Raw genomic sequence first — 26,605 nt, forward strand, 5'->3', positions numbered from 1 at the left:
AGAGAGTGAGCAGTTTGATTTATGTGCTTTGGAGAGTTTAAAAACAACAGATACTTTAGACATGGAGAGCTGATACCATGAATTTACAGTTTCAAAGGACTGGATTGACATGCAGGTGGTCTGCCAGAAAACCTGTAGATGCAAAGTAGACGGACATTTTTGGAGAGCTGGAAAACAATTCTCTGAGTCTAAACACATGCTGTTCCCAGTAAGTAAAATCTGAAGCATTGCGCAACATTTTTTGTTGAGAGGGTCTTCAGCTTGCTGCCATCACTTGCAGAAATCAGGATGATATGGCCGTTATGAAGGCAGAGTTGCGAATCACAGAATTTTACATTTGGCTGCACTTAGTTTTACCACCACATAAATAAAAAGTGGGATGGTCTGCAGATTGCAGGCAAAGAAACAGTAAATATATCTTACTGTATCACAGGACAGAACTGTTATTTTTAATGAAGTATTTTCTCCTTTTAAGAAATCTTACATTTATGTAACATATTACAAAATTTAAATATCCAATAACGAGTGAAATATAAAACAGTTAAAATAAATGGCCGTTTGAGAAGACAGAAACATAAAATTATTTTTTATGTTTTCCTGTATATTTTGCTTTATTAGTCCTACTCTTGATTTTTTATTGCCACTGTGAACCAGTCCTATAGTCCTGTTCAATAATAGCCTTTATGTAACTGAAAAGTAAATAATACAGAGTAGGATATAATTTCAGATGAACATCGATTTTTCATATTTAAGTTAAGGTAGCAGCACACATGTCGAAGGTGCCGCAACAGAAATTACCATAGGTGACCCTGGGGCGGGCCCTCCGGGAGGGCTTCCTGGAGGAGGCGGTCTGGCTCGGCTCCGCAGGCACCGGAGAAGCGGGAGTGCGTGGGGCTTCCGGGGAGGTGGGCAGAGCCTTAGCACGAGGTGTTTCCTCCGGTCGGGTTGGGGTCCGGCTCTCCGCCCACTGCCTGGACGCTCCGCGTGCTCCCGGACCTTCCGCGCTCGCTATTGCGAGCTTCCGGTTGGCCGCGCCTGTTCACCGCTCCGGAGGGGCCCGCAGGGGGCGCTCCTGTGGCGGCAGCTCGCGCGGGACGGCCGTCCCCCTCAACCCCCCCCACCCCCCGTCCCCACCCCCCCAACTCCCCGGCTGGGTTGCCCGGGTCGGCGGCGTCTGCTGGCTGCGGGCCTGGCGCTGAGTCAGCCTGTGAGTCAGCGCCTCCTGACCGCGCGCCTGGACCCCGCAGGCTGGGGCGGGGGTGGGGGTGGGGGTTGGGGGAAACGGAGACAGAGAGAGAAACCGAGAGAGGAAGAGAAAGGAAGAGGGAGAGGAAGAGAAAGGAAGAGGGAGAGGAAGAAGAAGGAAGAAGGAGAGGAGGAGAAAGGAAGAAGGAGAGAGGAGAAAGCTAGAGGGAGAGGCACGGAGGAGCAGGGAGCGGGGAGAGAGAGTCGCAGATGATGGGGGTCGGGGGGCGTGGAGGAAGAGGGGAGAGGGAGATCCAGACAGACGAACAGACACAAACCTGGGAGAGAACGAGAACTCACACACACACACACACACACACACACAGACACAGACACACACACACACACACACACACAGCAGAGAGAAGGATGGGGTAGGAGGGGGACAGGAAGGGAAGGGAGGGGAGGGGAGGCGGGGAGAAGGGGAGGAAAGAGACAGATGACAGGTACAGAAAAAAGAGCGAGAGCGAGAGGCAGACCGACCGACAGACTAACAGACAGAGAGAACGAAACACACAACGAGGCTGGGGTGGGGTGGGGACGGAGAGCGCCGCGCCCCTTCCAAAGCCGAGGTCTGCAACTTCCAGCCTAAGGGCCAAAACCCGCCTGTCCTGTTTTTGTTCAGCGCGGGAGCTAAGAATGGTCTTTCCATTTTTAAATGGTTGAAAAACGAAGAAGACTGTTTTGTGACACAGGAAAATGCTATAAAATCTACATTTCAGCGTCTGTTTACCGTTGCACCGGAGCAGCGCGGTCAGCCCTTTCCAGATGTCCCCCGGCGGCCGTGTGGGAGACGCCGCCTGGCTCGCCGTGCCCGAAACGTGGACGCCCTGGCCCTTTCGGGAAAGGAAAGGATGCTCCAGGCCCCTTGGAGGTGTGTGGTGTGGTGGGTCCGCCACGGGCCGCACTGCTCCCGCGCTTGTCGCTCCTGGTGACCCGATGCCGTGCCAGTGCTCTCAGAAGGCTCCAGTGAAGTCAAGCCCCATTTTAGGGACTGCTCCCCGAAACTGCGGACAGGGGCTGTGACCTTGGTGACCAGGTTTTCACCAATGACAGTTTAAGATACTGTGTTTTAAACTTTTCTTTTAACCTTGTAAGAAATGCATCTACATTTCTACAAAGTTTCCCCAAACTCTCTATACACCTCCTAGGTGCTGAGCTCTTGACATAGTCTATTCTATTTCTTTTTTTAAAAAATGATGCTCATAAAACACTAAATTGATTTCTGCTGCAGTTTGAAGAATGTATGTCCAGGCAGATCTGTTTTTTCTCTTTTTGCATATGACACATGGCCTCCGTCACCTGGCCAGAGGCTTCCTGGCTCTCAGTGTCCAGAGCCCCGTTTGATCTAAGCCAGAGCCCCCGGCAGCCAACAGCAGTAAGTGCCCATCCACGTTTGTTTATCCTGGATGCGTGCTGAATCCTAGTAACTGTGATATCTTGGAGGTGGGAGGGGTGGTGATGGGGATGGGAAAAGGACTTTTCACACTATATTTTTGCGTGGCTTGAATTTTTATCATTTAAAAATATTTCAGACATACCAAAAGACTTCAGGAGCAAAAGCAGCAAACAATCATGTCCCAGCACCAGTCCATCCACTGTTAACCCCATCCCCCTGCTAACACTGCAAAAAACCTCTCTGGGGTCCTCGTCCCCAAAGAGCAGATGGAGCCTGGGGATTCTCACCTGAGCCTTCCAGGAAGCTGCCAAAGACTGCACTGAAGGTTGTCTGCCATCCTGCAGGATGTCCCCTCCTGAAGACTGGCTGGCAGGACTGGACGTCCTTTCTGCAGCTGGAGCTAGGGCGGTCTCTCCTGTAAAGAGGCAGCAGGCAGGCGGGTCTGCTCCTAGGGGCAGGATACCAGGGCACCTCAGGTCTGCCCTGTCTTCTCAGCACCTCTTGGGTCCCTAGCCCTGAAGAATTTCAGGTCTATCTGGGGAGACAACATTTAACCCAGAACCCCAAAGTAATTAATATGGGAGCTAGACTATCCTGGAGAAGGTTGTAAGGTAGCTGGAGAATAATGCCAAGTGGCAAAGTTGAGATGCTCCTCTGTTGGGTGTGGGTATTTTATTGTGTAAGCCTTTGGGGGAACAGGGAAAACAGGTGCCTCCTCCAGAAACTGCGGTAAGTCTTACCTGAAAAGTTGCTGCCACTGCAGTCTCCTCTTTCTACGAGACCCAGAAACTGGGTATTGTCTGGACTTCCACATTTCTAAGTAAGCTCATGAGAGATGGTTGTGTAAACCAAAGTGTGCCCTCTGGCTCCTTTACAAGGCACAGAGAACTGCTGCCAGCTGCCCAGCACACCGTCTTCTCCAATGGAACTCCAAGGAAAGCAATCGTTCCCAAAGAGCATGTTGCTTGGTATTGTGGGCACTGATTGCTGCCCACCATCCCCCCCAACCTCCTTCCTAACAGCACCCCACTTCTTCGACCTTCTCACCCATAGTTCCTGGGTGGGGGTTTGTGGAACCTGGTTTATCTGAGGGTGATCCCTTGGCTCTTGCCTTCAACAGGCTCAGGAACCTAGGACTCAGCCAATATGTGCATGGCATCTGACCCAAGGACTACTTCAGGAATGGGCAGGTAATGAAATTCAGGCCAATGGAATATGAGAATAAGTTTGGGGTCTTCTGGGGGAAAAAAGTGTTCTTATTTTTGGAGAGAGAACCACCAATAGAGACCCATTCTTCCCCAAGCTGGGCAGTGAGCAGATATGGAGCCTGCAGCTTCTAGAGTGATTTGGCTAACAGGAGGGAAGCACCTGAGGAAAAAGGCAGACCCCCAAAATGCAGTGCACCTAAGAGAAATCAAGACAGAGTTGCTGGATCAAGCTGATCCTGAAGCTGACATACTTCTGATTGCAGGGACTCTGCTGTGGTTTGGAAAGGGTTGTACCTCCTAGGGCAACCAGAGAGGAAAGCAGAGTCCCTGGAGGGGGCTTGTCCCAGCTGGCACCTGTGTCTCTGCCTGCCCAGAGCAAAAACAGTCTAGGCCAGCAGATTCTGTGGGCCTTGCTCACCATGTCTGGTTCCTGAGCTGGGTTCCCTATAACCCACCTTCCTGTCAGCCTGCGAGGGGAAGAGGCAGAGTTCCCACTCAGATTTAAATTTTTTATTTTCAAATTTTAGACTTATGAAAAAGTTGCCACTATTGTACCCTTCACCCAGGCTCCCCAGTAACATCTTCTATAACCACAGTGCAGCAAAACCAGGAATTGACATAGATTAAAAAAACGTTATTCAAATTTTGCCAATTGCCCATTAATGTTTTTCTGGTCTAGATGCCACATTGCATCTTTGTTATGTCCCCTTAATCTCCTCCAGGCTAAGACAGCTTCTCCATCTTTCCTTGTCTTTTATAACTGACACTTTGGCCAGTTATCTTGTAGGGCATTCTTCAGTTTGGTTTGTCTGATGGTCTCTCATTATTAGATTGAAGTTATAATTCATGGCAAGTACTATGTGTCTAATAACTGGTGATACTTGGTCACTTGGTTCAAGTGCTGCCTTCTTGATTTCTTCACCGCGAAGTTTCTGTTTTTCCCTTTGTGATCAATAGATATCCCATGGGAAGATGCTTTAAGATGATGTAAATATCCTTGTGGTAGTTAGGTTCAGGTGTCAACTGGGCCAGGTAATGATGCCCCATGGTTCTGTTTCTGTGGACTTAAACCATCAATATGTGTAATTCATCTATGGCTGATTACATTTGCGGTAGGCTAAGGGAAGTGCCTTCCAAATGAGTAAGGTTTAATTTAATTAGCTTGAGGCTTAAAAGAGAGAGATCAGAAGAGAACTCAGCAGCTAAGCATACCTTATCTCAGCACTCAGCCCAGACGTTTGGCGATGCAGAAACGAATCACCCTGGGGAAGGACTTTGGAACCCAGAAGACAGGAGACAAAGCTAGCAGACATTGCCATGTGCCTTTCCATGTAACAGAGAACTTCAGATGAAAGCTAGCTGCCTTTCCTCTGAAGAATTATAAATTTTTAGCTAAATAAATCCACTTATTAAAAACTGATCCATCTCTGGTGTGTTACATTCTGGCAGCTTTAACAAACTAAAACAATCCTCTTTCTTGTCATGCTTTCACCTATTAGTTGTAGCATTGCCAGTCATTCTTGCCTGCAATGATTATTACAGGAGTGCTTACCAAATTCCGGTTTTCTGTTTCCATTGTTCCTTCTCCTTTTATTAGCTAGAATTCTACTGTAAAGAAAAGCTGTTCCTTTCCACCATTTATTTACCTATTCCATTATTTTTATATCTGTATGGACTTCAGGTGTTTTTTCTGCTCTGTGGGTTACAATCCATTTCTGTTATGTTAAGCAGAGGTGGCTGGGGGACACATCAAGCTGGCTCTGTGTCCCTTTGACGCACGCTTTCCGGCACAAGATGCTCCAGGCTCATCTGGGGTTTTCCCTGCCCCAGTTCTGGGACCAGCCCGGTATCTAAGGAGCCCTGGTTTGGTTTCTTTTGGAGAATGGTGTTTAGCAATGAAGATCTGGGCACCACATTTCATTTGATTAAATGGAAATGCAGAACTGGGCTGGCCTCCCTGTCATCTCAGTTTCTGTTTTGGGTGGAGGGCAGCTTGGGAAGGAGGGGGAAAAAGAGGGGCACGTGGCATAGGGCTGGGTTTGTGGCGGGGGACTGGACAGCGTGAGAGGATGAGGATGGCCTGTGGCTGGGAGAGGCAAGGGGATGCGCAGATTCTGAGAAGAGTGAGAGCCAAGGGTGGGAGGGGCAGCTTTGGCCTCTCAAACTCAGCTGGGAGCTTTCAGCCTGCAAGCAAATAAAACTATGGCTTCAGAGCACAGCCATAGTTTTGGTGTGGGAATGGGGGTGGTGGTGGTGGTGGGAGCTGTCTGTTAGATACTGTGGGAGATTAGAGGGGTGCACCTGGGGACAGGAGTTCGGAGGGAGAGGAGACCTTCATTTTCTCCCTTGTGTTAGTATATGCATTCTTTTACTTTTTACTCTGAGCATGCTCTTTTTATATATAATAAAAGCACAAAAGGTCTACTTTTTCTTTAGCAATGGCTACACTGTTTGCTTCTTGCAGCTGAGAGACGGTGAGAGGGTTTTTGTGCAGGGACCCTGGGTGCTCAGAGGGAGAGGGCCTATCTATCAAGAGGGAGAAGGCCCACCTGTTGAGAACTTCCCGGTCAGGGGCTTTCAAAGCTTTTCTGCTTGCCACCCACAGTAGACAAACAAACAAAAATACATCATGACATACCACACAGACATGTTCAAGTGAAATATCCATAATATCCAAAACAGCACTGCAGCTTCTCAGCTTCTCAGTTTCCAAGACCTTTAAAACCATGTTGCATTTTTTGCAACTATGGTGAAGAAACGGATTTGAGTAATAAGGGTGAATTTTTAAGAAATGTTGAGAGATGGATGAAATTAGGCTAAGGGTCTTGAACCAGACATTTCCTGCCCTTATTTAGTAGCCCCCAAGTTCCTTGACTTGGAGGCCTTGGCCCTTTAAAATAATGTCAGTGCCCTGTCCTTCATGAGCCCATTCACTTACTCTGCAAATACTCCTGGGCAGGACCAGGTGGCAGGTGAGGCAGGGGAGATGCGAGGCCCACACCTTCAAGGGGCATTGGGTCTCTCTGGGAACAGATATACAAGCAGCCCACCTGGCCAGGACCTTGCAATATTGAAGATACACAAGTGGTAGGGAAGGGAGGTGCTGAGACCAAGAAAAGGGTGAGAGTTACTGGGCTGGCAGAGGGTCCTTTCATGTATGGGGAGGGGAGTGTGACCTTGGGTACAGCATCTTCTTGAGCCTCAGTTTCCCTCCCTGCTAACTTGGGGAGGTAAGACCTACTTGGCTGAGTTCTTGTGAGCCCTGGGGAGCCCAGAGCACAGGGCCCGTCATGGAGCTGGCCCTCAGATGCTGTTGGAGAAGAGATGGTTGTACTGGCCCCGAGAGGTTGGAGAAGTTCCTACAAGAGAGGGGCACCACTTGGAGGTCTGCAGAATGAGTAGAAGGAGGGGAGAGGCCATCTGCAGTGGGTCAGTAGGCCTGAGAGGACAACAGGAGCTACAGAGATGAGGTTGTTGAGTATTTGTAAACTGCAGAGCACTAGTGATGGGAGTGCTGGGGCAGGACTTGGAGACCACACAGTGGAGGCCTGGCCTGCTGCCCGTGACACATCAGATATTTAACCCCATGGGCAACAGGGAGCCACAGAAGGGCTTTGAGTAGGGAAGTGGCGTCGACAGATTTGTATCCACTACATGAACTCAAACCAGAGATTCCTGTAGCCACAAGGAAACTGGTGGTCAAAACCTGACGCAGTAAAAAAAGAAACAAGAAAAACAACAACAACCAAAAACCTGACAGTACAGCACTGGGAAGATACCCTGTTAGAGGACTCTGGAATATAAAAGGGAAGTTGGCATTTCAGCTTTGGGTGAATGGGTGACAGCAGGAGCAGGTCGAGGCATGAAGGTAGCTGTGACCTCCCCTTCGAGGAAACATTCCTGGGCTTTCTTAACTGCAAGTCTTGCCCCTCCGGCAGAGAGAATTCTCAACCTCCCTGTTGCCTCCCATGGGCAACCCCTCGAGATGTGCATCAGGTCATCCGGAAAATCACATTTCCTGGACCCCTTGGAAGGCCAGCGCCTGGCACCTAAGAGTATTTGACTGCAGTATCTTCTCCTGTCAAATGGGGAAAGGCGCTGAAACAGTTAACAGCACTGAAGGTATGTTGATAGCCTAGGACACAATTGACATTCTCTCTTTGGGAATCGGAACCTGGGTCTCAGCATGGCAAGGGGGAATTCTGCCAGCGACCCACTGCCGCACCACCCTCTCACATTCTCTTTTTACAGATGAGGAGACTGGAGTCAGATGGGCTAAGTACCAGTTAGTAGGCACCTCCACATGGCCTGTCTAACCCTCTGCAGCCCATGTGCTTTTTGTGGCATCTTCTGGGCCAGGTGAGGAAGTGGGGGCTGGCTCTCCCCTCAGGTCTTACTGGGGTAGGCCCTCCATGATTGCACAGCCAGGAGGGCCTGACCTGCCTGCACCCAGCTTTAAACAATGTCTGTCCTGTTACCCTGGCCCCAGAGGCCAGAACGTAGGGCATGAGTCATCTCAACCCATCTAGCAAGGAAACCTCCTCCTCCCCCACCCCACACACGGCTGAGACCCGGTTGCCAAGTAATAAGACACAACATATATAAATAAAATGCGATTTCCTGCTGGAGCAGTGAGGCCAGTTTCTGGGTTGGGTCCTTTCCTTGCTTCTCCTCTCAGGCTCCTCGGCCTTCCCTCCCACCTCTCAGGCAGCAGGTTTTCACCTGGGGCTAAGATCTTCCAGAACTGTAGGAATTAGGAGACTGGGAGGTTTGGGGACCGTGTGAGCTTGTACTCTGCCTCTGGGTATGAATGGAAGAATGCAGAAGAGAAATGTGGAAGTGGAGCCCTAGGCCGGGTGGCAGCAGACGCACTGAACTTTCACCATTTGGGCTGGGTAAGGGTGGGGTGCCAGGGGAGGCCAGGAGAATTCAGAGGAGCATTTTTATGAATCAGGAGGACAGGCTGGAGGAGGGTTCCTGCTATGTGGGCATTACCTTGAGCAGAAAGGGGCTCCTGCAGCTCTAGTGGGCCTAAGGGCAGTGACAGTTTCCTGTTGGTAGGACTCCACACGGACTCCTACCTGCTAGTGACCTGGTTATTCCACTGAGAATGATTGCTCTAGGGTGGGCCTCCTGCCTGCAGCCCCTGGCATTCATGCCCTGCTCAACCTCATGACTAAGACAATGATAGCCTTTATTTTGGGGAGCCCCTCATTTGGTCAGGCATATAGATCAGCCCACTTATTCCTTACCATGACCCTGCTCTCCTTACAGAAGAATGCCGACTAATGAATGTAAAAAGCACAGGGGAATAGGGTAACTGGATGTTCAAACATCCAGTTACCCTATTTTTTTTTAAATCAGTTTTTTTGATATGTAATTTACATACAATAAAATTCAGCAATTTTAGGTGTACTATTTGATGGGTTCTCACGAAAGCATATGTTCTTGGAACTGTGTCCACAATGTTTGTTACACAGACCATTTCAAATACCTAGGAAGTTCCCTCTAGCCCTGATCACTAGAGTTGTCTTTTTTGAGAGTTTCATTTAAGTGGATTGTGGAACATGGTGAGTTTTCTGTCTTCTTTCACTTATCATTGATGTTATCATTGGTGTGTTCCCTTTTATTGTTAGACAGATGATGGCTATTTAGATTGTTTGCAGTTTGGGGATATTTTCAATAAAGAAGCTATGAACATAAACACATCCAAGTCTTTGCATGGGTATATACTTTAATTTCTCTCAAGGATATACTCAGGAATGGAACTGCTGGTTCATTACACAGATATTATTATCCCTATTGTATAGAGGAAGAGACTGAGGTTCAGAGAGGTTAAGCAGCTTGCCTGAACTCACACAGCTACTAAGTGGCAGAAATTCAAAGCCAAGTCTGTCCTTTACATTAGGTGGTCACCCATAAGGGACAGAGTGGTATTTTTTGAGTTGAAGGGACTTTCTTAGGTCTCATGGTAGGTAACTGCTGCAATGGGTTGAATTCACCTGTGCTCAGTTTTCAAGTTTCCAGAAGAAGGTCTGAGTCACACTGAGCCCAGCCTGCATGCAGGACAGAGGTCACTCTTTGAGGGCCTTTCCACAGGTGACTTCTGGAAGCTTCAGTGGCAGGTCTGCAGGGTTTTGTTTTGTAAAGTTTTCTCCACTGTAAAGTTACTATTGTCATGAATTATTTGTATGTGTAAGTATACTGTTTCTCATCGAGCTTTAACCCACTAGTTTGAACATCCAGTTACCCTATTCCCCTGTGCTTTTTACATTCATTAGTCGGCATTCTTCTGTAAGGAGAGCACCCCCTCTTCCTCAGTGATGATTCATGTCTATCAGTAAGTACTCAGGGATTATTTTAGTCTGTGATACCAGTTTCAATGTTCAGATTGTCCCACCTGTGGCCAGAGGGGGAACCCTTTGACATGCTCCCGGGATTCTTTCAGTACTTAGGTTCTGGCTCACCTTGGATTCTTCCTGACCCGGCCCTGGTTCCTTTTAGAAGAGAATCACATTTAGAACCCAAGATCAGAGTGCTTAGCGTGCCCATTGCTATGAGGAGGATATTACCACCTCTAGGCTCTCTTGAGCCTTGGGTTTTTATGGCAGTCACTGAGATGAAAAAAGGACCGTGGGGTTTGGCCTACAAACTAGGGGCCCAGCACCCCCAGGCTGAAAACTACAAAGTTCATAATGAGTGCCCTAAGTCCAAGCCACTGGTTCACTGGGTGGTGAAGCTGGGCTTGGTCCAGCCCACAGTGTATTTTCTCTGCTCAGACATTTCTACAAACTTCAGATTCATAAACCCCCTGGGGCGGGAGGCCATCTTTCAGCTTTTTCTGCCTTGGTCTGAGTCATTTCCAAGGCAGAGGACGTGTGAGATTGCTTCTCAGGGTTGGTGGTAGAGAGGGAGGAAAAGTGGGAGAGGGGCGTTATGGCAAAGGAAGGGAGGTCTCAGGGGTCTCTGTGGTGGATTGGGTCTCCCCGCTCAGGTTTTTCTGGTACAGTGGCTGCCGGAGGCCAGAGAAAAGCCTCCACTGGCCTAGTGAAGAAAAGTCCATGGCATGGTTTCTGAGCTGTGCCGTACTTGGGGCTGCTGAGAGGGGAGCGCCTGCCCATGGGACTGAAACCCAGGGCTGCAATCGTGGAGTAAGTTTCCCCGAAAAGAATGGTGCCATCCAGGTGGTATGTTGGAACCCTCTGTCCTGAAAGGGTGCTGGCTCTGGAGGCTACTGGTTTGGGGACAGGGCTGGGTTGCTGCCTGTCTCCAGGGCTTTTGCCTGCCTTACCTCACTGGCATCTTGCTGTGATCCTGGGGGCAGGAGGGCTTTCCTGCCTTACAAATGATGACACTGAGGCTCACCAGGTCTCCTAGTGTCCTCCTTAGGCTGGCCTGGCTGGAGACCCTGGGCCCAGAAGTGTGAGGATAGAAGTTTGAGCCCCTGTCTGAGATGGCCTGAGCAGTCTTGGCAGTTGGGAGGGGCTGGGGGCTCAGGGGTCTCTGCCTTCCAGGACACTGAGCCCTGCCAGGGCCTACTGTTCCCTCAGGTGTCCACTGCTCCACTTGGCTTCAGCTGGGCTGGCCTTTGATAGAGAACTAGCTGCCCCCTTAGCTACGTGGTGGCTACAACCCTCACTGAGGATGGAGTTGCGTCATGCTGGGATGTGGGGTCCATAAGGACACAGAGGACTAACTTATTACTGGATTCCCCCGGTGTGAGTTCATGTTGTACCCAGGTGGCTTAGAGTCATGCAAACCAATGCCGAGAGGGAGCTGGGAGAGTCCTGGGTTGGAGATGCTCAAGAGCAAGGAAGTCAGTGTTTTCCAGAATTGCAAGGCTGAAGGGTGCCTGCAGAGCCCCAGGTGCTGGGAGGGGGAGCTGGAGTTGGCATGGCAGGGAGTGGCACCCCAGCAAGTTAGGCAATCGAGGAGGAGTGGAACTGGCCTTTGCGGGGGAAGGGTAGGAAAGGCAGCGAGGGAAGGCAGGCCAGAAGGGCTCTGTGCTGCTGGCTGGTCCACCAGGGGCCCAGTGACGTCTGCCTAACCTTTCTCTGCCTCTTATACCTCATAGGCAAAACGAGATTACTAAATCTGCTGACCTACTTTGCAGGATGTTTGTGAAATACAGCTAATAAAACATGGTAAATTAAAGAGGGTGGAGAAGAGACAGAGAGAGAAGGAAAAAGAGGAATAGGAAGAAAATAAGAAGATAATATAAACAGTAGAAAGGGAAGAAATAGATGATCCTTGTTTGGCTGTGAAGACACAGAATTCAGAAAGGAGGACTGGGACAGCAGAGGGACATTGTAGCAGTGGAGAACATGAGGTCCTAAGCAACAGTCACCAAATAATCAAAAATTATTGCTAATAATTTGCTTGATGCTTTAAAAGCATATCTTTTGCTACAGAGTCTTAGTATGCACTAACTGAATTAACCCCCTAAGATTTAAGGACCTCTGGGTCTTTCTCCTGGACAGGAAGTTCTCTCTCAATGGCAATACACAATACCCCTTTTGTCTTGTATCATGAAAGTGAGTAGACATGGGGGCTAAGGGACTGTGAAAAGGACAGTGTATGATAGCAAATATATGAGCTTCACATATCAAGTTTGTCCACATTGGTCTCTCTCATTTTGCCTCAAACCCTAAGGGCAAAAAGAAATTTGTTCTAGCATTGCAGTCCTCAGCAGCTGAGAAGCTGCCATTAGCGCTATGTGTTTTATGAAAATATTTCACTAAAAAATTAGAATAAAGTTAATATTTTAAGTATACATACCGACTATTCAAAATTGTTCATGTGCATAAAGGAAAATAAAGTGAAACTACTTATGTTAAGTGCTACCGATCATAACTTGCCAAACCCCAACCAAAACCATTCCAGCCAATCCTAAAGAACACCTAGGGCAATATATAAGATTCTACAAAGGTTCTATGCACTAGGGTAACTTTTCAGAAACCTATAACCTCCATATGGGTCCCTGGACCAGATAAGTCTTAAAACCTAGAGGAGCCAGCTTTTCCAGAACATCAGCTAGTTCCATCTCTCTACCCCTTATTATTCACAGCCTTTCCAAGATGAAAAAGCTAGAATGGGCATAGCCCAAATACCCTTAAAGAGTGGGAGAAAGATCAAAGGTGATGGTGGAGTTACACAGAGAAGGTAGGGTTTAACAAACGAGTATGACTGCTGAATCATTATACTGATATTTTAGTCTCCAGTGTCTTAAAGCAGCTAGAAGTAAAAACCTAAAGTTGCCGAACTGTAACTCATAACAAGTCTGAAATCTGTTCTACAACTAATTCTTGTACTGTGCTTTGAAATTTATTGTCTTTTTGTATACATGTTATTTTTCACAAAAATAGAAAACAGTGATGATAAAAAATATATATATTCCTTCTAGCTTCCAATGTTCTGGAGCAGCTAGAAAGAAAACTTTGAGATGATGGTATGGTAGCCCATGACAAACTCTGGGATCTGTCCTGTAACTACTTCTTGAAGAGTGCTTTGAAAACTATTGCTTTCTTCTTTCTTTGCCTTGTATATATGTTATATTATACAATAAAAAAGTTTTAAAAAGTGCATGTATAATATAATCATAACTCTCTGAAAACAGTAATTAAAAAAGAATCCAAACACCAACACAACAAAAATCTATGCATAGAGAAATGACTGGAAGGAAATAGAGCAAAAGACAGTGCCAATAGAACCACAGAAGAAATGAGAGCCTCCCCGTTACCCCCCAACCATGTTTTTTTAAATATTTTCTATTATAAATACATATGACATGATGGAAACTATGTAGTGAGCTTAATTTTAAAACCAAAAAAGTATATATATCAGAAAGCAATGGAAGAAAGAATAAGAGATGTTTGAGATCACAAAAAGCTCAAGGCAATTCTCTGTTAGAAATCTTGTTGCATTGCTTCTTTCTATGCTCTCAAAAAAACTTGCCCTGTGTCTTTGTTGGCCAGGCTGCTATAACAAATACCACATAGTAGGCTGACTTAAACAAGAATTTATTGGCTTATAGTTTCAGAGGCCGGAAGCCCTAAATCAAGGCATCAGCAAGATCACGCTTGCTCCCAGAGCCTAGTGTTCTGGCACTGGCTTGCTGCAATCCTGGGGGTTCCCAGGCTGTCATCTCTCCCTTTCACCACGTGGCCATCTCTTTCTTCTCCTGTCTGCTCTTCTGGCTCCTACCTGGAGTCTTCTCTTTATAAGGCCCCCATTAATACGGGTTAAGTCCCACCCTGACTCAGTTGGGCCTCACCTAAATAGGGTCATCAAAGATCCTACTGACAAATGGGTCCACACCTTAACTGAGAATACATTTTCAAAGAGTCCTACTTACAAATGGGTTCACATCCACAAGAACATGGATTAAGATTAAAAACGTGGTTTTGTTGGGGTACATGTCACATTGGGTAATTCCAAAGAGCAGAAGCCCCCAAAGTGACTTTTCTTTCACTGTAGAAGCACTGTGGACTTTTTTTAAAATACAGTTTTATTGAGACATACTCACACACCATACAACCCTCCAAAGTATACAATTACTGGCTCATAGTATTATCACATAGCACCATGGACCATGTCAAGATTTACCTTTCTGACATTTTGCTTTTTGTAACAGTAGAGTGGGTTTTCACTCCTACCTGCTCTAGGATAATAGTAATAGATTTGCTACAGATAGTTTATTCAGAATAGAGTATGACTACAGGGTCCCATTCTCTCTCAGTCCCACCCCTCTGTTAAGCCTCCAGGCAATCCTGACTCTGCCAGCCATGGACCTGGGACCCAGCTCCAGCCAATGAGATGCCCCTAGGATGGGGCTCAGCTACCTGTAGCAGACATTTACTTTACTGAGACATTTATCTCAGGTAAAATGCAGGAGCCCTGTGGATTTCTGATATATAGCACTGTATTGTTTTAAGCTGCCGAGTCTGTGGTTATTTAGTACGTAACAATAGAAAACTAATACGCCATGCCTTCTCTTGGAAGTCCTTCTCTGCTCCCTTAGCAGAGAGAGTGGGACCCCCTAGGTTCTCTATTCTGCCTATCATAGGGGAAGTTGCTCTGTTATAATTATCTATTTATTTGTCTGACTTCCCAAGGTTCTGAGTTCCTGGAAGGTGGGCACAATATCACTTTATCATTGCAATCTCAGGCGCAGAGTATGCCAGCAAAAAAATACATGATGAATGAAGGTTTCATAAGGAAAAAAAAATCCTTTAATTTATAATTGCATATACCAAGAATACCGGAGACTTAATATATAACTAATAGGAAAAGTCATCAATGTATAAAGGGAAGGGAGAAAAAGAAAGAATAGCTACTATTAATACACACATAGGGTGTTTCTAAGGAACCCAGAAGTCATTGAAGTCCCCAGGTATGGTAGGGGAGGGGAGGGGAGGGAGGAGGAGTGAGCAGAGGTATGGGGAAAAATCCATCTCTAGATTACTGCATAAACAAACAAGTATTTGTTGAATGTCTATGCTGTGGTCAGGCCAGGAATGGTGGAGAGGACTGCAGGAGTTTAAGATTGGGATCCTGCTCCTCAAGGACATGGGGACTCCTCTTTCTGTGGCACACAGGGCTTAGAATGCCAGAAAGACCTTTTTGATTTTATACAGGTATAAGCTTAGAGGTTATTCCTTTTGAAACAAGTGGGAGGAAAACTGCTTTTCCATTTAGCTCTACATCTTGCAGGACCTTCCTAGCAGCCCTCCTTGGCGGTGGCTGCATAATTCTGTGGAGCTGATAAACCATTATTTGTTAGATCAGTCTGATAGCCACGTGGGTGGTTTCCGGCGTTCCACTATCACAAACACGCCTGCTACCAGCATCCTTGTCCTTGAGCCTTTGACACATCTGCCAGTGGGTCTGTAATACAAATTTCTGCAAGTGTACCCAGACAATTTGATATTACATAACACCCACTCCCTCAGTCCTTGACCCACAGACACCAACTCTCTGGACCGGCCGGAACCCCTGGTTGGGCAGCCCCCTTACCTCTGGGCCGGGTGTGTGTCGCTCCCGGCTCTCTAGGGTTGAACTGTGGTCTGGAACAGGTAGGTAGGGGATGGGATCACGTACCGAGAAACCACGTAGAAGGTGGACGAGGGAAAAAACAGCACAAGAAGCTGGAAGGCTGTCTGAGCAAAGGAGGGGTGGGGTGGGATCAGAGCAGAGGCGGGTAATGCAGGCAAGTCACGTCACGGGAGTCCTCAGGGCCGACGAGGCGCTAAGGAAGGACTCAGTGGAAGACATTCGGGATTTGGCGCTGATTCTGCCAAAGGCAATGGGGGCGGGGCTGGGGTCTCCACAGGAGCTAACCTGGACAGGCAGTATGGCTGCGCCCGCCTTCTAGCATGATGACTAGAATTAAGCAGGGGATACCAGCAGAATGCAACCAGCCGGTTCCCAGAGGGACAGTTTAAGGTCAGGGAGGAAGCATCCAGTAATTTTTAAATTCTTTTGGGAAAAATTCTGAAACTAGGTCCAAAATTAAAAGGCCACCCGGGTTCGTCCCTTGAAAATAACTTGCCACGAATCCGGGGCCCGTAGCTGCTTCCTTCCTCGGCTCTCTCCGGGCTGTGCTGGTAGCTCACGTGGGCTCCCGTTTTCTCGAGATATCGGGGTACCAGGAGGACCCCAGAGCGCTGCAAGCGCGGCCTGGACGCGGGAGTCCTGAGCCAGGGGCGGGGCCGTAGGCCAACCCAGGAGCACCGCGCAGGCGTGGTCACGCCCCCTCGGCCCCGCGCTGTTCCGCTCTTGGCCAGCTGCGGAGCCGTGACGTCTCCGCGCCGCGCCCGACGTCACGGGCCCGTGTGTAGTGGCCGCCGAGCCGCCCTCAGTAGCAGCAGCGCCGGGGAGGCTGGTACGGTAACGGCGGCGGCGGCGACGAGGACTGCGACAGGGGCTTCGGCCTCTTTGGCTGTGGAGGCCCAGCTCCCGTCCCTTCTCCGGCCTCCAGCGGCGCCCGACCCGTGGCTCCCTCCTCTTTGCCCGACCCCCCACCGGCCTCGGGGCCGCGGTTGCGGCCGCGAGCAGCTCTGAGGGCTACTGAGAGGTTCCGGCCGGTCCGGGCCCCATGTGAGAGCGGACCCCGCCTGCCCGGGCCCAGGACGACTTCCCGAGCGCCCCTCCGGCCCCGGGGCCCCGCGGCCTCCCCCGTCCGGGGGCGCGGTGACAGGCCGCGCGGGGGCGGAGGGGGCGGGCGCGGTGGCGGCCCCTCCTCGGGCCTGCAGCTCTCGACGTCCCCGCGGAGGCCGGGTACGTGCGTGTGTGTGTCGGGGCGCGCGGGGCTGCGGGCGGGGTCTCGTCCTAGGCCTGGGAGTCCTGTCCTGCGGCGCAGGCTGGGGCATTTGAGGGTGGCTTGGCTGTCAAACGCACAGTCTGCAGGGATTCCGGGAGGAAGTGTGCCACTGGGCCCCGGGAGCAGCATAAATGTCACAGTGGTGAAAAAGTGCGTTGCGTGTGTATGCAGTGTCACATCGTGGCAATACATTAATTACGGTTGTTACCCCTTCTCTCTTTACGGAGCCTTTAGATGACACTTCCTGCGCGCTTCCTGAGCGCCAGGCAGCTCGGGTGCCTTACATTATTTCATCTTCCCAACCAGATGAGATGGGTACTTTTCTCCCCATTTTACAGATAAAAAAAATCTAGGCTCGGAGAGATTAAGAAACTTGCTCAAGGTCACACTGTCGGCAATTGAGGAAGCCTTAGTTGGAATTCGCAGAGATCTTCTATAGGTCTGTGTTTTCTCGTCTGGCAAAAAAGACGAGAACAATGAAAATAGCAGGACCTTTTCTTCATGGATGTAAATGCCGAACAGACGTTTAGTTTACTCTTCCCCTTATTCCCCAATATAAGCTGTGCATTGTGTTTTGTTGACTAGACAGATAATTTTCTTGGATTATTTAAAAATTAATTTTGAAATATGGTGATGAGTTTCGCCTCTTATGTAGTAGATAGGACAGAAAAAATTCACCTATTCCAGAAAGAAGAAATGTGTGATGAAAATGCATATTTCTTGAAAAGTTGCCATTTTACTTTTGCTGTGTTCTTGATGCCTAGGGGGAACTCGCAGTTGGGTTATTTGCTTGAGATTTCCTTATTGCAACATTTGTTGCTGGAGTATGTGGCAATGGCTCTGCACTTACTAATTTGTGCATCGTCTTACGCAATATTTCTGAGTTCAATGTCAAAACTTAATGTATAGAAGAATATCGTAGAACGTTTTCTAGTGTTGGTGTGATTTTCTTTCCATTTGTGTAGAAGGGAATTGAAAATTCTCATTTTAACATTGGCCTATACTGTTATTTTCATTATGGTTATGGTTAGTGAAAAAGTGAGGAGGAGGGGCTTTTTACAGAAGTAATTGTTAATAGATTATCTTGAGTAGTTGATGTGTTTGGCATAGTTGCAAATATTTAAAAAATCTGTTGATACCCAATTGTAGTACTCTGTTTGGTATCTTATCAGGCAGAAGAAAATTTGTAGTTGAATATTTTTGAAACACCAGTAGAGAAAAGGTCAAGTTTCAGAGTTAACAGGTAGATGATTCACAGACAGATTTTTGTTGGTTAAAGTAGAAACATATTTTGAATCTTGTTGAATTATGTTGAATATATAATTATAGTATGGTTATTTAGTCATGCTCTCTTTGTGTCTGTTTTGAAAGAACTAGCTGTTAAAAGCCTATTTAAATAACTGAATTACATTGTAGATGGAATCCTTTAAGCAGTGTTTTAGGTAGACTTTTACTTCTTTTGTTTTCTTTATTGCTACCAAAGAAGTTAACTATACTTAATAGGTGTTGTATTAAAATGATGTCATGTTTGGTACTTGACATTTCCCACAGATTTGGTTTTAAATTGAGTTTGTTTTTTCCTTGTAGAAGTGGGGCTTTCAAGAGTTTCCCTGTCACCCCTCCCCCACTCTTATTTATTATGAAACAATTTCAAGCTTACAGAAAATTGGAAAAAGTACTATAGGGAAGCAATAATAATTGCTTCTAGAGTCAATAATTGTTGACATTTCGCTTATATTTGCTTTGTCTATAGATGTGTGTATGTATTTTTTGTCCAAACCATTTGAAAGTTGTAGACATTATGGCATTTCGTCTCTCAGTACATCAATATGCATCTTCTAAAGATAAGGGCATTTTTCTACAGCCGAAATATCATTATGGTTAATTTTCTTGCTCCTTAGTGTAATCTGATATCTGTCCATATTTAAATGTCTCCATTTGTCCTAAAAGGTCTTTTGGTTCTTTATACCCCTTATTTCCCTCCTTTTCCCCCCAAACCAGGATCTCTCCTCCAGTTTTGTCTCTTTGGTCTTTTCTAATCTAGAATAGCCTCACTCCTCTCCTTTTAAAAAATGAGATTGATGTTTTGTCTTATAAAATGACTCGTATTCAGGACTTGTCTGATATTTTTTCTCATGATGCCTTTCACTTCTTCCTTTAGCAGCTATGAACTATAAGCTAGATATAAAGGGTTGATTAGGTTCCGGTTTAACATTTTTGGCAAGGCTACCTAATAAGTGGTGCTGTGTACTTCATGTTACCTCCTGTCAGGGGACACAGAATGTCACAGGGAACACAAAATGTCAAGTCCCATCTTGTGATGCTCCGTGTGATCACTTGGGTAAGGAGGTTAAGGTAAGGTATATTTCTTTCTCTGCAGGTAATCTGTGGCATGATAAATTGGCACTGTGATGATATCCTGGTTCCTTATAAACTTTCACTTAATAGTTGTAGCATCTGTTGGTGATGCTTGTCAGGCTAACTTTTGGATTTCTGTGTTAACAAGTCTTGTTGGTCTATAGATGGAAACAGAATCATGGGAATTGTAAAATAATCTTATGCATTTATGTTAATCAGTTTTTTGTGTGGATTTTTAAGATTTTTGATGATGAATTCAAGATATGTCCTGTTATGAATTAAAAAAACAAACACCTGGCTTGAGAAAAGTGGGGAAGGACTCAATGTCTGTCTGTTCCTCTCAGTGAGTTTTACTTAGCCAACATTTGTCATACAGGAGTAGACAGAACTATAACATAAAGGAAGGGTGAATTTACTAAAACATATTTTGAGAAAACTGTCTATTCTGTTTAATGGAAGGAACACTGAAGTCAGAAGATTGGTACTCTAGTCCTGCTTCTAGTACTAATATGGGAAGTTTGAGAGTTATATGTTTTTTAACTTCAGTCCGTGTTCTCATTTCATGGTGATTAAGTTAGTAAACATTTATTAATGAATTTCTGAGAGCATGAAGTGTTGGTTACAAGGTGAATCTCATTTTGATTGGGCCAAATATTAATAAATCAAATATATGTAATATAAAATTGAATTTATTTCCAAACTAAATAATTAACCTGCTTTTACTAGGTGATTGTTTTTTAAAAAATGATTCATGGGTGGGCCACAGTGGCTCAGCAGGCAAGAATGCTTGCCTGCCATGCCCGAGGACCCGAGTTCGATTCCTGGTGCCTGCCCATGTAAAAAAAAGTAAAAAAAAATTCATAAGAGATTTCCTTAAGTAACATGTTCTCTCATTAAAAATATGAAGAATATGATTAATTCATAAAACATTTTATGTGACGTATTTCTGCACATATTTCCTTTTATAAATGGTCTGAATTGTATATATGCAAATAATTTTTTTCCCTTAGTCTCAAATGTTGTATGAGATATAGCTGTATATCTCTTAATATCCATACGCACAGGTACACACATATACACACATATATTCATTTACATGAAACATGTCTGTACAACTCATTTTGTCTTGGGTGTCCTGGAATTTATTGGGAACATTGGATGACCTTGTTTCTCAAGGTGGTTAACCACCTATTTGCCTTGTAACATCTCTTGCTATGTTGCCTTTATTGTTGCCTAACTATTAGATTGTTGCTTAAATTTTTTTGTATTTATACCTTGTCTCCCTGAATAGATATTAGGATGGGGATATAATCTTGTTTAGATTACCTATTCCAACTAGAACACTACTTTTCAGGTCCTCAACCATTATTTGTTTGAAATTCCCAGTACCACAAATTAGAAAAGCATTATGTGGTTTATAAATTTGAAATTTTTTGAAGGTAGCTTTTTCACATTTGTGCAGCTAGTCATTTATTGTGCACCTCAATAACTAGTATATGGCCAGTTAAAAGAATAGTTTACTATATAATTTCATCAGTATTCTTTTGACTGTCCCTCACTTAGCCAGTATGCTCCTAGGTCATGCTGCAGCACATCTGCCTCTTCCCTGACATCCCTGACATCCCTACTATAGTCCTCTCCATGTCCTCTACCAGGATGTTCCTCTCCAAGGGCACACAAGTGTGTGTTGATTTTGGTACCCCTCCACAATACCTGGAACCAAATGTGTAATGACTAGAGAGTTGACAGACAGCAGGGATCTTTCATGGTATTCTAAGATTACTTAGAACATGATGCCTGCCAAATTGTTGTTGATTTACAGACATTTTCTTTTGAGTTTACTTGTCATATTTTCTTTTTTCTCCCTCTTGGTAGTATTAGTTTTATTTTATTTGGCAAGCAAACATTTTTCTAAGTAGTGCTTTAAAGATATTACTCCATTTAATCCTGAGAGCAACTCAGTGAATTAGTTATTGTTATTATACCTGCATCGTGGATGAAGGAACTGAAGCAGAGAGAGTAGTAACTTGTCCAAGTTTACAAGTTGTGCACAGTGGAGCTGGGAATGAATCTGTGATCTTCGTAACCGTACCCTGCTGCCTCTTTTCCTGTGTGCCAGGATAGGAGGGCATTAATAAATGTTCAGTAATTTATCAGAAAGCTTTATAGAGGAAGTGGAGAATGTTGGTTAATTTGCTAAATTGGCTTGTTTAAGGAGTTGGATAAGAGAAAATATTGTTTCCTTGCCTTCTAGTAACTCTAAGTATATGCCTGTATTATATAGATATTTAAACAAAGGATTTTTTTTTGCATTATGTGTATCTATTTATTTTATTTTTTATCATTCCATTCTACATATATAATCAGTATTTCACAATATCATCACATGGTTGTATATTCATCATCATGATCATTTCTTAGAACATTTGCATCAATTCAGAAAAAGAAATAAAAAGAAAAAAATTCATACATACCATACCCCTTACCCCTCCCTTTCATTGACCACTAGCATTTCAATCTACTAAATTTATTTTAACATTTGTGCCCTCTATTATGTATTTATTTTTAATCCATATGTTTTACTCATCTGTCCATAAGGTAGATAAAAGGAGCATCAGACACAAGGTTAAACAAAGAATTTAAAACTACGTAATCATAATATCTCAGTTTTGTTTCAATTCCTTCAAGTTTTTTCAATTGTGCCTTTGTTCTCCTTTGTTCTGGTTCCTCAGGAGCATGTATAGTTTTTAGATTAGATCTCCAGCCTCCATTCTTCTTATCTGTCATCTCAACATTTTCATCTTTCTGTTGTTTTACTTTGCTTTCTAGGAGAGATTCTTGGGTTTGACCTCTGTAGCTGCAATGACAGTTTTTTTTTTTAATATCTTCTAATATTTATTAAAAATATTTATTCATATCTTGAGCATTTTAATTCTACAGTTTAATCTCTGTTATCTTTTAATCTTTGATTTTGTCCATTTCCTTTTTCAGCTCATCCTTGGTTTTCATTTTAGCCTGGTCTCCTTTGGCTTTCTCTTCCTGTTTTGTAAGGTCATATTTTCTGATATGGAGGATATCACAAAATTTTTGTATATTTCAGACTGTATCTTGGGAGGGAGGGAAGTAATATTTTGCATGTTTACTATGTGTCAGTAAATTTTTACAATAATTAATGGTGGATGATGATATTTGGATTTTACAAGTGAAAAACTGAAGCTCAGATATTAAGAACTTTGTTGAAAGTCGGATAGTGAAATTGAATTTTGTACGGCTAGTTAAAGCAGAAGGTGTTAGCCCTCTCTTCTCTCCGCCTTGTTGACTTGAGCAACATACTGTAGTTGGTAACAGCTCACCCTATGTGCAGGATTCTCTAGGGGAGTGTGTGCTCTGGCATCTTTGAGGGTGGGGCCAACAGAGGTTAAATGACAAATACTCAAGATTTAGAGAATTCAAGTTCTCACTCCTCATCCTTAATAATCGTTAAGCCAACAAGTTCTGAGAAATATTTGTGTAAGCCTAAATGATTTTTGAACATTTGTGTCACAAACATCAGTGGTATGGGCGTAAACTGGTGTATTTTAACTAAATAATACATGAAATGTATTCATTTTCTGATACCTGGAAAAATAGCATGAGAGTTTAATATACATAGTCAGAGAATTGACGGTAAAATTTCTTGAAATGAGTGAACATGAGAGTCTAGTGTCATTTTAATTTTTATACTCTGTTGTTTTGATTATTTTGTGAACAATAACCCGAGAATTTCAGTGGCTTAAAACAACGAAAGTTTATTTCTTGCTCATGTTAAGAGATCGTGGAGGATCAGCTGGAGCTTTTGCTCAGCACTTGATGGCTACACCTGATTTGAGCAGGGTAGGGAAATCTAGTTCTTCCACATGTCTGGGGGAAACCAAGATTCTGTGAGCAGTCCTCCCACAGGTACACTGCTTTTTGTGGAAACATTTTTGAAAATTAGCTTTGAAAATTAATTTAAAAAATTATTAGTTAAAGCCAGTGGGGAAAATGTGAGTTGATTCTTATTAGCTTTTATAAGCCTTTGGGGAGCAAATGTGCAGTCTAAGGGGAAGTCAGTTTGTAATTGCTTAGTAATAAAATTCAGTAAGCACTGAGCCCTAGGAAGTAACCAAGAGGGCTGAAGTGTTCTCATGTTTTGGTTGGGGAATCAAATCTAGTGAAACATGTTTTTGGAAATACTTGAGCCGAAAAAGGTGTGTGTGTTGGGGCGGGGGGGGGGGGCTCTTTTTGGAAAAGAAAAAAGTGTTGGAAAATTGTACATGCAGTCATCTTTTTGTACCTGGTAGAAATGTAAAAATAATTTAGGGACGTACTTGGATAAGCTCAAAATGTTTTTATTTGATATATATATAGAAAAGTGAAGTTCTCTACTTTTTAGTGGAAAAAAACATTTGGGGCAAACCACATTCATCAACAGATTTTTTTCTCCTGAGTGTTTTTCTTTAGCCTTGTTGTTCCTTTTTCCATTCTGACTTCTTTAGCCAAAACACAGAGTCCCCTAAGTTCTTAGTTAATCTTTTTCTTAGCTAATATTGGCATTTTCTCCATTAAATCTTGCTTTTTTGCAAATGAGAGAGTCAAGTCTGGAGAGATGGCTCCTTTGGAATGTGTTTGGAAGGCGTGTATAGAAGCAGAAATGGGTATGCAGAACTGATTAAAGAAGGTTTGGTTGGAGGCCATGAAGGGACCAGTGGCTGAGGCTTGGTGTTTAGGAAAATCTCAGAAGGGAAAGTAACAGAGATTTCTTAGTAAGTAGATTGGGAGGAGGCTTGAATAGTTGCAGCAGTTGGGGTTTTAATCAGGGGAGCAGAACTACTCACAATACTGTGAGTATTGTGGAATAAGAGATTTATGAAAGGAATAAAGCCTTCCACAACTGTGAGAGAAACTCAGAAATGAGAGTCTGTACAAGGGAATTGGCAGCTTTGCAAAAAGACCTTAGAACTCCCTGAAACAGTTGAGTGATGGACAAGTCAGAGTTTCAGGTGAATTCAAGAAGCTAAGAGTGTCAACATAATGCAAACTATCATGAAGTGTATTTTCCTCTTTTATTATTATTGGTAATTGCACTAGTAATGAGAGTGATTGAGAAATAGGAGGGTGTGTTTTGAAAGAGTGGGGAGAGAGGGAGGGAAGAAAAATGATGGGTAGAGATAAGAATAAAATAGAAGACATAGTTCCTGTACTCAGGATATTGTAATTTAGTTGCAGAGAACACGTGTGAACATATGGAAGCATGGAAAGTTAGGAAGCTCTGAGGTAATATGCTTTAGGAAAGAAAATATTCTTTACCAGGAGTCGTGGAGAGACAGCAAATGATGTCATTCCCACTGCTATCCCATCCATGTCTGTGATCTCTACAAGGAAAGATGACCAGCTGAGGGGGGCACATGGAGGGTCTACCTGGGTTCTTTAGAGACTGTAGGCTTGGACAGGTGGAGAGAAGGGAGGTGGCCCAAGGGCATCAGCAGGCATGGGCAGTACTTCCCTTAGCACAACTTAGTATCTGTTGGCTCCTACTCTTTGGTGCTTTTGGTTATTGATTTATAATTTCTAGTCTATAAGAGGTCCTCCTTGGGTCACCTGCTCACCTCTGGACCATCATTTATGGTGAAGGGTACGGGGCCACACTGTACTAATTTGGAATACTCTCAGTAATCAAGTAGATGGTTGGATGTGGTGGTCCAACTTGTACTCTGGTCATAGTTTTATTATATCTATAATTAATGTGTAAGTCTTTAAGCTTTGGAAGCATTTTAGAATTTTATTGAGATTATTATTTTGGAATTTAGTATTTTTTCATTTTTTTTCAATTTACTTTTTTTATTAATTAAAAAAATTAACTAACAAAACATTTAGAAATCATTCCATTCTACATATACAATCAGTAATTCTTAATATCATCACATAGTTGCATATTCATCATTTCTTAGTACATTTGCATCGATTTAGAAAAAGAAATAAAAAGACAACAGAAAAAGAAATAAAATGATAGTAGAGAGAAAAAAAAAACTATATCTCACATGCAGCTTCCAATTACCCATTATCTTACCCTATTATTTTTATCTCCTGATGGTCTCTGTTACCAATGACATACTCCAAGTTTTTCACTAATGTCGGTTCATATCAGTGATTTTTTCATTTTTTGAAATGAGATGGTGATGGGAACGTATTGGTGCATAGCAAGCACATGTTAAATGTTAGTTCAATGAGCAGATCAGCTAGTGGGAAGTAATTTAAGGGTATGGATTCTGAACAAGATTGGGTTTCAGACACTGTTAATAAAAGTTAACTGTTATTTTTTTGTGTGTTCACTGTGCTCTGGTACTATTCTAAGTGCTTTACAAACTATTTTATCCTGTTAACGGTCATAGGAAGGAGATACAGTTATGTCCCCATTTTGTAAGTGAGGAAATAGAGGCTCAGAGAACCATTATTGTTGTTCTTGTCAGTGAACACTGAGTGATGTTTTGGTAAATCAGTTAGGAGTATTTCTTTCTGGTGCCTCATAGAAATATCAGGGGAAAATAGGGTACAGACAGCTTATTTCTGTCAGCCTTCCATTTTAAAGTGTTTTGAAAAGATGAAATTTGTTAGCTTGGTTCCAATTTAAGAACTCCCCCCATTTCTTTTTGAAGATAATCTGATAAAATGTAGTAAAAATTTAAGATTTGTAGGCATTCAAAATAAATTTCCCAGCATTCTCAGTGTGGATTAAGAACTAAAAAACAAAACAAAAAAGGCCCTGAGTGTATCAACTTGATTTTAACAAATATTGACGTAATTATGCTATATGTCAGGCCCCTTCTAAGCACTTTACAAACATTAGCTTGTTTAATTCCTATAGCAGTCTGATGGTGGTATTATGCTACTGTAAGTCTTCATATTGCAGATTAGAGACCCAGGCAAACATGCCTGAGGTTACAGGGCTGGGAGGTGCTGGGGGCAGATTTCAAGTCCAGACAGTTTGGCTCCAGAGTCTGAGCTCTTTTTTTAAAATTTTTAAAATTTTTATTGTCAAACTTTACAAACAAACAT

General features: G+C 44.2%; 2 protein-coding genes and 1 long non-coding RNA gene across 9 annotated transcripts in view; 2 read left to right on the forward strand and 1 right to left on the reverse strand.

Moving 5' to 3' along the window:
- The first annotated feature begins 1,697 nt into the window (after nucleotides 1-1,697).
- LOC143677485 (uncharacterized) lies at nucleotides 1,698-8,440 on the forward strand. Of its 7 annotated transcripts, XR_013172626.1 has the most exons (5): nucleotides 1,698-2,623; nucleotides 2,781-2,969; nucleotides 3,765-3,834; nucleotides 7,791-7,974; nucleotides 8,104-8,440. It is a non-coding gene; the product is annotated as an uncharacterized LOC143677485 (long non-coding RNA). The 7 variants fall into 7 exon arrangements; XR_013172624.1 differs by having other exon boundaries at nucleotides 2,781-3,834; XR_013172621.1 differs by lacking the exon at nucleotides 2,781-2,969.
- Nucleotides 8,441-15,054: 6,614 nt separating this feature from the next.
- Nucleotides 15,055-17,365, reverse strand: LOC143675702 (uncharacterized). The gene is made up of 4 exons (XM_077151756.1): nucleotides 16,988-17,365; nucleotides 16,403-16,917; nucleotides 15,868-16,006; nucleotides 15,055-15,738 (listed from the first exon to the last, which is right to left on the reverse strand). Exons 1-4 carry the CDS (start codon nucleotides 17,363-17,365, stop codon nucleotides 15,631-15,633), a joined length of 1,140 nt encoding a protein of 379 aa, XP_077007871.1. The 3' UTR covers nucleotides 15,055-15,630.
- MAP3K2 (mitogen-activated protein kinase kinase kinase 2) overlaps nucleotides 17,050-26,605 on the forward strand; it is a 101,957-nt gene continuing 92,401 nt past the window's right edge. The window contains exon 1 of the mRNA XM_077153485.1: nucleotides 17,050-17,130. The gene's annotated coding sequence lies outside the window, so the exon portion shown is untranslated. The remainder of the gene's footprint in view (nucleotides 17,131-26,605) is intronic.

This window comes from Tamandua tetradactyla, chromosome 3 (assembly GCF_023851605.1).
Source record: "Tamandua tetradactyla isolate mTamTet1 chromosome 3, mTamTet1.pri, whole genome shotgun sequence".
NCBI classification, from domain to species: domain Eukaryota; kingdom Metazoa; phylum Chordata; class Mammalia; order Pilosa; family Myrmecophagidae; genus Tamandua; species Tamandua tetradactyla.